The sequence below is a fragment of the Sinohyriopsis cumingii genome, chromosome 18, assembly GCF_028554795.1.
Source record: "Sinohyriopsis cumingii isolate HCF-2022 chromosome 18, ASM2855479v2, whole genome shotgun sequence".
NCBI lineage: Eukaryota > Metazoa > Mollusca > Bivalvia > Unionida > Unionidae > Sinohyriopsis > Sinohyriopsis cumingii.
This window is the reverse complement of record NC_142978.1, coordinates 57,983,417-57,998,722: the sequence shown is the minus strand read 5'-3', so window position 1 is coordinate 57,998,722 and position 15,306 is coordinate 57,983,417. Positions and strand designations below refer to the sequence as shown.

The 15,306-nt window shown below is 37.1% G+C and overlaps 1 protein-coding gene across 1 annotated transcript in view; it reads left to right on the top strand.

The window, feature by feature from the left end:
- Positions 1-15,306, top strand: part of LOC149776726 (uncharacterized) — a 111,852-nt gene that overhangs the window by 73,917 nt on the left and 22,629 nt on the right. Inside the window, exons 14-15 of the mRNA XM_089941250.1 lie at positions 6,103-6,198; positions 12,624-12,729. Of these exons, the coding sequence (XP_089797376.1) occupies positions 6,103-6,198; positions 12,624-12,729 (202 nt within the window). The remainder of the gene's footprint in view (positions 1-6,102; positions 6,199-12,623; positions 12,730-15,306) is intronic.

Sequence of the window (15,306 nt, the reverse complement as noted above, 5' to 3'; positions counted from 1 at the left end):
ATCCAGTTAGTGGAGATTTACTGTATAGTACCATGACAGTTCCTTGCCAATTTATTCAGTAATACTTCTCGAGTCAATAATACACATGCATCCTCCATGCCATTATATCCATATGGAAAGCATGCCTTGTACTCCAGTTTTAATGGAAGCATTAACTGGATTTGACACCAGTCCCTGTTTTAACAGGAGGTCACTCTAACTGCCACCTAGATGTGCAGACAACATTTAGCTTTTTAGCTGAAACATTTTAACCTGAGAGGGTTGGATTTGCAAGGTAACTAGTTCTCCTAAGGTTTTATGATTGGGAAATTATTATTGAAGAAACATTTTACGAGAAAATTGATTTCTGAAGACCAGGATTTAGTCATCTTTTTTCTAATCTGTCCATCCACCTCACCTCTCTGCACTTGGCTTGTAAACATGAGGATCATACCAGAATTTCTGTAGCAGTTGCTCTTGATGGGGTGGGTGTGTGATGGAAAATGTGGTATACCTTCCCAAAAATATAGTTTCTGTGTGAAGTTTTCCATTCCAGTTCTTGTTCCTAATGTGTTTTAATCTTTGCCTATTATGTACTATAATATTTTCTTTAATAATTCCCACTTTTTCATAATGTTTTTTTCAACTCTAGTTTTTAATTGATCTTTTACTAATTAACACAGTTTTATGCACCCACTGTGATAGCAGAAGGGGATATAGTTTTGCTAATGTCAGGCCTACACACATCTGTATGTCTTAACTGAATCTGTTTTAGTACAATGGCACAAAAACTATTAAACATAGTCATAAAAGTTCACATGCTTTAAATATGTCAAAGTTGATGACATGATTAGATTTTCAGTCCATTACAGCAATTTTTTTACATTTCATCACAATTTTTAGCCTATTGACAAAGACATTCTTGGCACAATTGAGCAAAAGCCACTTGAATTTGACATGTTAAATTGGGTAGGGATATATCTATTTACATCATTACAGTAGTCTATCATTTTTTAAAACTTTTGGGGAATTTTGTTTTGGCAAAAGTTGCTTGGTTTGACAAATGAAATTTACTAGGCACATTTTTATTCTTATGCAATTGAGCTGATTAGATTTCCAGGCCATCACAGCCATGTTTCCATGATTTTTAAAACAGATTTGTGAATATTTTCATGAGTTTTTTTTCAACAAACCTGTATACACAATTTTGCAAAAGCCACAGAAGTAGGCAGGAGTTTTTCAATTTTTGGACTTAACTCTTTTGTTTGGCAGTGCTTTAAAAAAAATATCTAGCTTCCAGCTGACATGAAGACAGGCTGGAACTTTATTTTAATCACCAGATAAGGAGTATTTTATATATATTTTAGCTTTGACTGGTTAGCCATCCATTTGGACAGACCGCATAGCTGACCTGACTGTACTAACATTGCCACAAGAGCTGGTTGGACTGCAAGTCATATACCATCTTTGGTACACAGTTCCATCTGCCGACCAATTGGTCCAGCCATATGAAAGAGTTATCTGTGTTTACACTTCTCATGAGTCTGTTATCTCAGATTTCCAGGCAGGCTGACTGGACTGACCATTCCTTGAAAATTGATAGCAGACTGGCATAACTTGTGAATCCATCCAGATAATTCAAACTAGCTACACCAGACCAGCTTGCAACTTTCTCACCCCAATGGTAGAAAGTCCTGTACAAAGATATTTTTTTCCACATGTACCTTGTCTAGATGTTGATAAAGTGCATAGACAGCTTTTAATGCCTTGTCAGAGTTAGTCAGGAACATTGTATCAACTTCCTCCCTACTTGACTTTGCGCATCTGCAGATTTTGTTTGTCTAGCTGGTAAGACAAGTAATAATATTGCTGTTTTCCTGTATGATCTCTCCATCTCAGTTCTCATCTTCTGTTAGGGCATTGAATTGTGGTAAGAAAAAAAGAGACACAATGTTTGTCCATCTTTCAGTGCAGTCACTATCTGCATAACCCTGTTAAGGACTGAAAATGAGAAGGGGCAGTTGTCATGATGACAGTTCAAAACGTCTTATTTCGCTGGCAGGCAGGTAGGGTACAGTGGTAAACACAGTTTCTCTTTCCCCATGCCTTCTGTCAATTATCAGTGATGCACCATCACTCAGCGATATCTGGTGACCCACCTCAGGTGCCAGACTACTTTTTGTCAGTTTTGGATCAACCATTCTCACAAAATGATGGGTGATCCAAATCATACCAGAGGGTCTCATTTTGTTATCAAAACCCTTCCACTTTCATAGTCCTACATTCATGAAGGAACTCTCAAGCAATCCCATGAAGGGGGATGTTTTTACACCCAAAAATATACTTTTTCTGCTTGCAAATGGCGGTGTAGATGATACAGAAGTCACACAAACAGGGATTCTTCAGAAAGTTTCTAGTTACGAAGTTCAACAGAGATGCAGCAAGTACTTGGTCAGTCTTGACATGTTGGACATCTACTTCCATATACCGATTTATATGGCCCCAATCAAAGCCCTCAAGTCTTCACTAAGAATTCAGGATGTCTACTGCAGCAATGACATTATTTCTGCATGACATAGGAAAGATTGAACAAGTTTGGTTTTTGGTTCATGTAGTGAACAATCTTACTTCCCTCGTTGTATGGTGAATAATCATTGTAGAGAAGTCTGACTTTTTCTTTTGGTATATCAAGGTCTAACATGTATCATCTTGGCATGTTCCATCCAAGCACATAGAAAATTCTTTCAAGCGTCAGAGCAAGCAAGACGTTGAAGTTGTACATTAAAGAAGATGCTACACAAAGTCATGTCCCATTTCAGGACATTTACACCAGAGACAATGATCATTCCTGGATGATGCACTTCAAAACATTTAGTTAACATGGTTTTTGGTTCATGACATAAACAACGTCGCTTTCCTTGTTCACACTTTGGGGTGGCTAATTAGTGTTGAAAAGTCTGACCTTCTCCACATTTTGTCCATCTAGATATGGAACTCATATTTTATATAAAATTGGTGTCTTTATCCCAAATGCATCAAAAGAATATCTCATGCTTCTAAGAAAGCATCAAGCAAAACATAAAGTGACAGAGTTTCTTACAGTGCTGCTTAGCTTACTCAATGCACAAGTGGTTCTGATACAAGACCAGTTGGGGCCCCGAGTGGCCGAGTGGTCTAAAGTGCTCTCCGTTACGGATCATTGCCATCTCACCTCTATCTGCGCCGGTTCGAGTCTCGGATTCAGCCAGTGTGGGTATGTGAGAAAGCTTGCCAGTAGCTTCTCGTGGGTCGGTGGTTCTTCCTGGGGTTTTCCCGGGTTCTTCCTCCACCATTAATACTGGCCGCCATGTATAGCCTATCGTATGCTGAAAAATGGCGTTAAACCCAACAACAACAACAACAACAAGAAGACCAGTTTATTGGTGGGACCTGCAATGGTCAGTGGCATATGGATTCTTTAAGAGAAGATTCGTAATATCAACCTTTCAGAAATGGAAGTCATTGTCAGTTCCATCCACACATGTGCAGAACATATTCATGGAGATACAGTCCTAATATTGAAGGGACTGTTCACTTGCAATGGGGTTCCTCTGCAAGTGGGGAACAATCATCAGACTAATGGTAAGGAACACCTTCATAGTTACACCCAATATCAGGTGATATTCAAGACCAACACATTACTAGCCAGCTAAATATCCGACTGATTCATTATCAAGGGGGACGACTGCTTCATGCGGAGTTGACCATCTGGTGATTAATATTTCTTTTTCTATTTACCATTACCCCAGAAACATGGGTTAAACCTTTTTTAATCATTTGGGAGTTTATGTGGGCTTACTCCTTTCCTCCATAAGTTTTGATTATGAAGACAATTACAAAATGAAGGAACATAGATTTCAATAGCTCAGATTGCCCTACTAAGATGAAGCATCTTGGATCAATGATCTACTCGATTTAGTGACATGTACCCAGATGAGTCATAGCAGCCTCAACCAGCAACATTGCAACATTCTCATTACCCTTTACCCAGTGGTAAACCTCTTTTTCTTTCTCTTGAAGATTAGAAGTTAGCCCTATCACAAGCAAGGGATAATGTTCATTGATCTTCGGCAAGTTTAGACTTATGGAAAAGATGATTTTGGCCACACCTAGGTAATTTCCATCTTGTCTAATTTTGACATATTGAGACCAAGCTCACTCACACTATTCCCCAGTGGAATCTATCCCAAGTTTTGACATGGCAAAACTTATCTGAGTTTGAGCTACTGCCTTCCTCAGTGAATCAGATATCATAATTGACATGCAATTATGATAACACTAACTACAACATGCAGGGTGAGCGACACAAATCTGTTGATCCAAATGACATGCAGTTCTGTTGTGTATGTTCCCTTCTAATGACACAAACTGATTTCATAAGAACAACTTGCTGTCACTAGTCAATCAGCGGTAACTATTCATTCTCATTCTTTGATTGATCTGTCAAGCAATGCACAGAGAGTATCTACTTAAATTGTAAAATAGTATTAATACTGCTAAAGGCAGAGATGCGGGACATAAACCTGCAAGCACTGGCAGCTTGGCTGAAGGGAGTTATGAAACAGGTGTACCCTTAACTGTTAAAGGATCTGGTACACTAATGAACATTTAAAGTCATGAATGTATGAGTGGCTTCATGGTCCAGGCCTTGAATGTTGTGTCTCAGTTTTGTGGCTTCCATGTTATCTTAAATGGCTTCACTAAGGAGAGAACTGAATCTCATTGGGTTAGTGCAGAATCTCACTGGGATCTCCCTTGCACATTTATAAAAAAATTCTTGTTGTGCTAAACCAACATTGGGAAAAATTCATCTTTATAGATGAGCAGGCAGAGGTTCTACTAGGTGACACAGGCAGAGGTTGGATGCATTTCCTCCACCTTCTTATCTATTCTCCTTTTCTTAATGCGATCAGGTAATGTATTTGCAAGAGAAAGCAATCTTGTTTAGTAAATTATGTTTCAAATATATTACTTGCTGATCACATTACAGAAAATCCATACCACCCTTCCATGCAGTGTGGGCATCTTTTAAGTTGTTGCTCAAGTAAAAACAAACCGATTTAAACTGGATGTTGGTAGAAAGAGTAGTTAACCTGTAAGAGTTGTTTTCCTTTGTCTATGTACTCTATAGCTGGAAAGATGTTTTCCATCTTTCCAGGATGGCTTGATTTAGAAGTAGCATATAAAGTCATCCAAATGTAATGTGAACAGGTATTTATTATTGGAGAAACATAATTTACTAAACAATTAGCTTTCTGGAGTAAAATATGTTTCTTTAATGATGCTTGCCTGATCATAACAGTTACACCTTTCCAGCTTCTCCCCAGTTATATTTAAATACCTGAGAGAGTGTGCATATTCACTCTAGTAGTAACTGCAGTATGGATGAGACTTGACACCAGTCCCTCATTTTTAACGGGTAAGTACATTTCCACATAGCTGTGCAGATGACTTGGAGCACATTTTGGGGGACTAAAAACAATCTTGGAGGGTTTGATTTGCAAGGTAATGGATGTACTCTTTATGTATTATGATCAAGTAAGTACTATTCAGAAAGCATATTTTACTGCAAAACTTTGTTTACACTCAGTTGAGAATGAGAAACAATAGCAACAAGATTTATCTTATACATTTTTGCATTCATTCTTAATTCTTAAAGCAATTTAAATGCAACTATTTAAGAACTGTTTTAATTAAATACATTCTGGTGTTTATATTGTTGGATACAAGTACATAAGGCTTGTATGCTCATCCCATAGTACTTCAGTCTTGCCCACAATATCCAAATGTACAAACACTATAATAGTACAAATACTACAGTCCGATGATACAAACACTATAGTCCAATAGTACAATCACTAATCCAACAATACAAATACTACAATCCAGTTGTACAAACACCACAATCCAATAATACAGACACTATAATTATAAAAGGTTGTTGCATCTACAAAATGATTCCCATGACAGGCAGTATAGTAATTAAATTTTCATCAGAAGTAACAAGCATTTGGGTGGATTTGAATATATATTTTAAATAAACATGGCTTACTATTGCTTAAACAGTATCTTTATTTGTGATAGGTGCAAGATCATCCATCGTGTTTGAAATGATGGCAGTCTCCTTACAGCATATCAGTGTCATGTTTGAACATCCACTTATGGAATCAATGTTAACAGGTAATTATTTCTGCCATGTCCTTTTTGTCTGGCCATTGGGTCTATCCATCACAAATTTGCAAGTTCTCAAAAATGAAGATGATCTACTTTCATTCATGGTCTCTTATGCAGATTAAAGTAGTTAGCAGGTTTCATATTTTAATTCTGAGTTATAGGGAGCAGAGAGTTTTTTGTATTATCTGCATACTTGTTCTTGTTCTACTCTTAGAAACCAATTACTTCTTAAATTATGAGAAATAATTGTAAATGAAACATTTATATTTTTGTGTGCCTGCAAAGACAGTAATGTCTCATTTCATTGTATCTTCTTGGTAATATTATAGATATACAAAACATGAGATTTTTCCATTGTTTGAAGGAGTCCATCAGTCACAGGTGGGAGGGGTTGGGGCTCACTGTTGGCACATTAACTATTTGTAATTAATGAGTTTCTTTCCTTACAAGAGAAAAGAGTCAGAATGTAGAATACCACGAGAATCATGCCTCACAATTCATCAGTCTTCTGATTCTGATGTAATGAATACCATTTCTTTCAACAAAAATAACCCCATTGTAAATCAAGTCCATCATCATGAAAATAGTGCTTAACACCTCCATTTTGGATAATAATTAAACCTGTACCCAGTCACTTATGTGTCTCGTGTCTAGGAACACATTTCATTGGATTATAACTTACTATAAACTGACCTTGGAAATAACATCCTTATTTTTTTGTTTTATTATTGCTATTTATTTATTAGTACTGGAATGTAGTTAAATTTGTGATAGACTTGAAAGGTTTCAGTTTAAGACTGCTCAGACTATGTTCATTTCATTTGTTCTCTTAGTAAAATTTAGCACCAACCTTCTACGCTCCCCCTTGCTATTGATCTATTATCCTTTATTTGTTAGAAAAATTGCAGCCAAGATTCATCATTTCTATTGACTTTCATATTTGTTGTCAGTGACGTAGCTAAAATCAATTCGAGTGATAGTAACGCAGATTTCTAGTGATGGTTAATAATGGCAGGAGATTGGAACACAGTGGACTTTCTTCACATGAGCTTTTAGTTATTCTTGCATTTTTTTATGTATGGAAGTAAGTTAGATGAATCTAAGCAATCAGTGCCCAGGTTGGCGTCATCTGGGCATTTTTTAGGAAAGGTACTTAGCTCCCATTTCCTCTCTTTAACATAATAATGTGCTAAACGTGAAATTGAAATGAACAAAAATTAGTCATTGATGAATGCATATAGTATGATTACTCTGCTGTGTGGCTTGTTGGATATCCTCATATCCTGTATGTTGATTTGGTTACTTGGATGTGGAGTTCTTATTTGTTTTTGGTTGCTTAATGAAAACATTTGAGTATATCTTGAAACAAAATGATATTCTTTTCATCTGAAAAGAATCAGAAATGTGCCATCACATCAGGGACTTTTCAGACATTGGTATTTACTGTATTTTCGATTATGGCATGGTGTTTTGTGCAGATTATCTAATCATTTGTTTGTTTTTATGCCAGTGTTGGCATCTTGATTTGGTCATGTCAGGTCAGCCAGCCTGAAATTCTTGTGAACATGGTTGTTGGAGGGGAAAAAAAATCATTCACTGTAGACAAACGAGACCTTGCTGGCATTTATGTTGATGACCTGATTTGATTTTCATGACTTTACTTTTTGTGTCCACATTCGTCTAACATTTGCTTGTTACCACTCCAAAGTATTTTCATTTCCAGTTTTAATAAATGCTTGGAATATAGGTTTATAGCATCAGTATTTTGGACAAGTTTGAATATAAGCAAAATATGTGCATAATGATTAAGTAACCCTGAGCTTGTTACCACTGTTGAAACCATCTGAATTTGATTCAGGTTTTAATATATGCTTATGTCATCAGAATGTGAGAACAGTTAATGAGTTAGATCATTGCATATTCATAAGGTTATCTTGTGTCTTATTGGCAAGCTTGTATATCAGAAGTCTGTATTTCGGATCCAATTTAGATTTAACTTGGAATATTTTATTAAAATAAACTTTATAAAAAAACTTGAATAGATTCAGTAACATGAGAGGCACGCAGATATGGACATTAATTAGGTGGTCTGCATCTGATTGGCTGATTATGTTATCACTCTGGAGGTCACATTTCTGATCACTTAGTAAAGAAAGAACAAATTTGTAATGTGGAATATAACTATATAACATAGCTTGTTATTCTAGCACAAATTTACCTTTGTCAGCATAATAAAAATTCATCCTTCTTTAGGTGAACACCAAAATAGAGTTCAGAGAAGAATAAATAATATAACACAGACCCAATCAGCTGCCCAGGTCCTCAGTGCTTGTGCCTTAGTTCTCCTCTTTTCTTGGATGCCATTTGCAATTAAAGTTCGCAAAATTAGCTCTGTGAAATATGAGCCTTTGTTAGCATTAAACCATGTTATGCAGCCACTAATAAAGGTTTCTGTATTTTCAGAGTTTTCCTGAGACCTCAATTTCATTATGAAAATTTAAGCTGTCAGTTTTTCCAGGCATTTGTTATTGTCAGCTATCTTGCACTTCCTGATTAACTTGCCCCACCCCTGTGTGTTTGTATGTGTGTGTTTGATATGTTTTCCTGTTTTACTTAATAAATTGTATTTAATTCAGGCACTGTGGTAGGTATCCATTCATTTCATTGCTGAACATGAAACCTTTTATCAGACATTCCTTTAGTTTGGTAACATCTTTTATGCCCCCCCCCCCCTCCCGTTTATGTAGCACATTGAATTAACATGCATAAGGGTTTGCCCACCAGCTTTCTAATTAATATATCAATTATTTTTCTTGCATGTTTGTATTTAATATTGCTGTTAGTTCTTCCCAACAGGGGATTAGCAATGCTAGTTTTTTTTACATTAGTTACCTATACTCCCTCTTGTTTGTTTTATAAATTTAGATAATTCATTTTGCCTGTTTTCTTTCGTTCAGTGTGAGCAGTGCTATATTCATTAGAGAGCAACTTGATTATTATAGCTCCATAAGATGTCAATTTCAACTTGTTATGAACCCCGAGTTGTCTGTCTGTACATGGATTTAGCATAATGTAGAGTGGTGTAATTACATGTTGCACACCACTTATGTAATTATACAGTACACTACGTGACAGGTAAGTTCTCACATTTTTCCTTAGTATTGTAATTGATAAGTGCTGTTACGGGTCTTGCATCACACATTATTTGTTATTTTTATAATACAGTGCTTGTGCTTTTTATTTTTGTTGTTTGTTTCTTTGTTTTTAGACTTACAGGAAATGTCAAAATAAAGCATGGTGAATGTGGGCACAAGAAGTCGCCATGAGATTCCCACACCACTGCTATTTGTGCACAGGCAGTAGATGGATACCCACTGCTGCACCTGACCTGATATGGTATGGGACAAGCTCACCAAGAACCTTTTGACATATAAGAGGAAGACAAAAGGACCTTGCCAGTACTCAGGCTTTCTTTTTTGATTCCTCAGACTCAGATCGGAACACATAGTCCTTCTCCAATTGGGTTCAGTCTCCTTGGAGAAGTACAAGGCAGGAGGATATGTGAGGTTCCAGGTCCCTCCCAAGGCAAAAATGACATCTCAGAGGCTCAAGAGTCCCAGACCCCTCCAAGAGGAGGAATGACCAGGGCAGAGAGTGAGAAGCGAAGCCAATTGCAAGCCTGTAAAGGGGAGAATGAAGCATGCACTAAAGCAATTTGAAGATTGAGCGTCCCTGGTAGGAGCAAGCTCCAGTCATGCTCAGTTTTTAAGGAGGAGGACTCTTTTCAGCTCTAAATCAATTGACCAGGCACACTGATTGGTTGACAGGCTTCGATCATGGAAACCCCATAGGCATGTCATTCCCACTTTTCCCACAAACCAACTGGATCCCTAGAGAATGTTTGGTCATTCCTTTCAGGGAAGTGTCTTCCTTCCTTTTATGCTGTTATGGACTTGTTTTTACTTGGCCTTAGGACAGGGTTGATGTCCTAGTTGAGGCCTGACATCACCCCATTACATAGTGGGGCCCAGGTGGAGAGTGAGAGGCAAGCCCTTCTTTCTCCAAGCATCCCAGGAAAGAAGTGAGGTACCCTTACCCTCTGGTTGAGTCTGCAGCAAAGAGACAGGTCTACCTCAAAGAGAGAAAGGGTCCATGAAACCTGCCTCCATGCAGAGGGAGCAAGACAAAATGTGTTGTCAATCCTGATGGACTTGAAAGGGTTTGAATCAGAGGTTGCTGGTCAGTCCTTCCCCTCTGTAAAGGTCCTATGATGTTTCCTACCCATCAACTCAAAAAGGAGGTCTGGACCTTTGCAAGGCAGTGAACAAGGTTTACTGTCTTCTTCCCCAGGATTTGTGCCTAAATCCTCCGGCTTGGGAGACACATTTGTTAAAGTTTGGAGGGACTCTCTAGGGTTACTTCCTGATGAGTGAGATCTGTTATTGCTACCCCACTTGGGCATGGTTGGGGTGCTTTCCCTAAGGTATACAAAGGGCAAGAGGTGACTAGACCATGAAGTGTGGTAAGTCACCCCTATACATTGAAAACTTTGGTCTCCCAGGGTTCTCACATTACCAGGAAATCTGGAAAAAGTTGGGAGAAATAATGAATTTTTTCCTGAATATGAAAGTGCTTGAACTTTGCACATATTTTAAAAATTGGGGGAATTTTCCACAACTACTTGATGAGGGAAAAATTACGTAATTGATTTGTAACTAATCAAATGATGGTACTGGTTTCAGTTCTGGGAGTTTCCCCTGACAATGACCCCCAAGCTGGTCCACCAGCTTAATTGAGTGCATTGAAGGGAAGAGATGCATTCCCTTCTATGGAGACTGCTCCAATGGCCTAGTGGTTAAAGCATCCACCTTAGATGAGGAAGGTCATGGGTTCGAATCCTGGTGGAGTCATAGCAAAGACTTATAAAAATGGTACTAACAGCTGCCTCGCTAGGCACCCAGCATTAAGTTTGTGTTAGGACTGGTCAGCCAGGTGTCAGGACAATGTGACTGGGTGGGACATCATGCCACAGGTTTGCGGCATGATGCCCCAATGCTAGACATCACTATAAACTGTCACACTGCAGACATCGTAGTGATATGACTGAATTGTTTTAAAGCTTCATTAAAAATCCAAGTCACACACACCCTTCTGTATAAGGATGCAATAGAGAGGATATTAAAAAACCATTCTCAAGTCCATGTAATACTGAATCTTCCTGGTTTCTAAGTAAAGAGGAAAGTTTCATCAATTAGATCTTTTCACCTTAAGTTTCTACAGGAGGAGCCTTTCAAAATGGAGATCACTACCTCATTCATTCATACTGACCATCAGACATATCAACTGGGTGGTCTCCATAAAAAACTAGGATGTGTACCATTACATGCTGAGTATCAGAGTGGTCTAAAGCGCTCACCGTTACAGATCACTGCCATCTCACCTCTGCGTGAGTTCGAGTCTCAGGCTCGGCTAACGTTGGTACGTGAGAAAGCCTGCCAGTAGCTTCTCATGGGTCGGTGGTTCTTCTCTGGGTTTTCCAGTGTTCTTCCTCCACCAATTATACTGGCCGCCATGTATAGCCTATCTTGTGCTGAAAAATGGCGTTAAACCCTACAACAACAACAACAACAACCATCACATCCTAAATTTTCTTTCTCACTGATTCTGATTGAACTGGGGGGGGGGCAGCAGTTTTGCGCTCCAGCATGAACTCTATTATTTAGAATGACCTTGTGAAAGAAGTTTCATGTATGTGTATATTTTTGTTAAAGATCTTAATAATTATACAAAAGGGGCAGATTTAATTGGGCATGGGGCAATCTTTGCACTGTTTGTTAAATATTTGGCAGGTCATAAAATTAGCCCTGTACCTTTGAACAAATCATGACCATATTCATGGATAGAAAAATTGGGCTTAACATGCCATTAACATTATTGCTCATTTGATTTAATATTGACAAGGTGGTATATGAATTTGTGGTTTACAAGGAATGGAAGAAAAAAATAGTTCCAAAATCCACCACAATGACACTAAGAGCAGCCATTAATTATCAGTCATGCTTTTCTGCAAGTAATACTCTATGTGATCTGTTCAGTGTCAGATTTAATTGGGCTTGGGCAATCTTAGTGCTGATTGTCAAATAATAGGTAAATCATAAAATAAAGCCTGTGCCTTTGAACAAATCATGCCTGAATACTTGATAGAAAATTGTGCTGAACACATCATAAACAATGATGGATCATTTTGCCTGACATTGGATAAGGTGGAGTATGAATTTGTGGTGTAAAACAGATAGAAAAAGTTTCTTCCTGGAACCACCAGTGACACCAAGAGCAACCATTGGTTATCAGGTAATACTGTTGAATGAAAACCAGTAGAATAGCATGTATACTGTTCTATTTCTCAGGATGTGTTTTTTTAAAACTTTCAGTTGAGTTGGACCTGTCAGACATTACCAATGTAAAGTGTTCAGTTTGTACAGGGCAGCACGAAGAGAAGATTTGTTCAGATGATTTTTCATCCAAGACATTTCAGAGGTATGATATTTGTAGACTTATTTCATTGTTTCTTAAAGGAATTTTAGATGCACATTGAATTTTCTATTAATATTCTTGCAGTATGTCATTCCATCACTCAGTAATCAAAGATGTTTTGATTATTTTGTAAAATCCCTGACAAAAGATTTATCAGTCTCAAAAATTTTTTCCTGTACATACTTATAAAACAAGTCAAACTGTAAACTGCACATACTTGTATATGCCATCGCATAATATACTGACAGATCTGGGTCTGTTCAGTTTGTTAGGAGTAATCAGTAGAACAAGCAACATAGACCCAGATCTGCAGGCACAATATGCTACAGCAGATCAGGATATTTGTTGTTTGCTGTTTGACTTGAATTTAAAGTGAGTACATATATTATATACTATGCACACAAACTTGTTCATAATGAATGTTTTTGGAGCTCTTGAAGTTAGTCATTTATATTCCTAATTTGTTGGGACTGTTCTGGTGGCCTAAGTTGTTAGAGTGTCCACCTTCGATGTAGGAGGTCGCTGGTTTGAACCCAGGCTGAATCATACCAAAGACTTGGTACTAGCAGTTACCTTGCTTAGTGCTCGGCATTAAGAGGTTAGTGTTAGGACCGGTTGGTTTGGTGTTAGAATAATGTGACTGGGTCGGACATGATGCTAAATGTCTGCGGCATGATGACCCAGTTCTAGACATCACTATAAACTGCCACACTGCAGACATTGTAATAATGTGACAAATTTTTATAAAGCTATGTTAAAAATCTAAATTCACACACGCATTTGTTGTATAAATGTTTTTGTGTATTTATATTACTTCAGGAGGTATACAGTTTGTACTAGTTTTACATTTGTTGTATCTGTGTTATTGTGTATATATTTTGCTTCATGAGGTATTATTTTGTTCTAACTGTAAATTTGTTGTATCATAGTTTTTAGTGTGTGTGTTTGTGTGTGTGTGTTTATCCCACAATAGAGCAATTTATCAACAGGCCTAATTTGTTTGCACATACAAAACGAAAATTGGTGCACCACGTTTTGGATAAATTCTCACTAACAACTCAGATAAGTAATATAATTTAGGCATTTAAGAGAATGATAGTTTTCAAAAATGTATCCTACTCTAGGGACTGTCTTGGATACAGGATTTCAAGAATCATTCTAATTTCTCAAAAATAACATTGAAAACTTCATGTAATCCATAACATCCATCATGTGTCATTCTATTAGCACAAGTTTGTTATCAGTACTCCTCCTAAACTACGTCAAAGATCGGTACTAAACTAGGCACAAATTCACATCAAGGTCTATCTAGTAGGTCCTTGAGGAAAATGGACCTGTTATGAAATCCATGGGATTTTCAGTAGAATAATTATTGTGGTCTAGTTGATGATAAATAAGCTGACCTCCAAATTGTCCATTTTGGAAACCATGTTGTCGCAACCCCTTCTTTATGGATTGTCAACTCAGCATGGGATGTGAGGTGTTCACCAGATGACTAATTCTAGTTCATCCTAAATGAAAAAGGGGCCAGTTTGACAGCCAATATAGTTACCTTGTCATCCGCCTTAACAGTCTTGTTATCATTTTTCCTTAGTGGTATGTCATATTGGTATTGTGGGTTTTTATTCAAAGATTTATTATGGTGTTAAATTGACCCATTGCCACTTGTCAGTTATTTTGTTTAATTACCCAATAAACCAGTGTAAACTAGACATCTTCAGGCATCCTTTACATTTGCCATTTTCCTTTGACAAGCTGTTATGATAATAAATTGGTTATCTTAAATAGTTACAAAATTTGACAATGGTTTATTGATTTCTTGATCGAAAATGGTGAAAAGAAGTCAGTGTGGACTAGTGAGGGCTTTGCAATTCTAACAGTTGATATCCAGATTGTCTAACTGGAGGAGTTAGAATTATTCCTTTCAAGAAAGTTAGATGAAACAGGGATGGATAAAAGCATGTGGTTGCCCACTTGATGAGCTGAGCAATGACACATTTGATGGCAATTTCCATGTGTTCTCTTGGTAAAAAAATTATGTCCTGTCAGTAATTTTAAAAAATAATAAAAATTAGAAATTGATAGAAATATGCAAAAAACAAACGTTTAGAATATGGGTTGTGAACCCCTAACTTAAGGCTTTGTTGGGTGTATTTGTTCTTTAAGAAGCACTGAACCTCAAATTGCATTATTTTGGTTTGAAAATATACTCTTTAATGTTGGCTTCACTGTATTAATTTTTCAGATGCTTGATTGACTCTTTCCTTTCCATCACTGAGCAGGCTTGGGGATGAAAATTGTAATTAAGAATAAAGAAATGCAAAAACAATGGTTTCAGCAATTTATATTCCAATATATTAAGCTTGTATTTTACATGTGTACATCAGCAAGCATCTCTAATCAAAATTTCATCTCACAAACAGAATAGAACTTTAAAAGTATTATGTACAACAATATACTTATAAACAGTAACAGCTTATGATTTTGTTATATATTTTAATTCATTTATTTGACATAAACATGAATCAGCTAAAATCAACGCGATAAGACTCTATACTAACTGAATTCTAGAGTGAATTT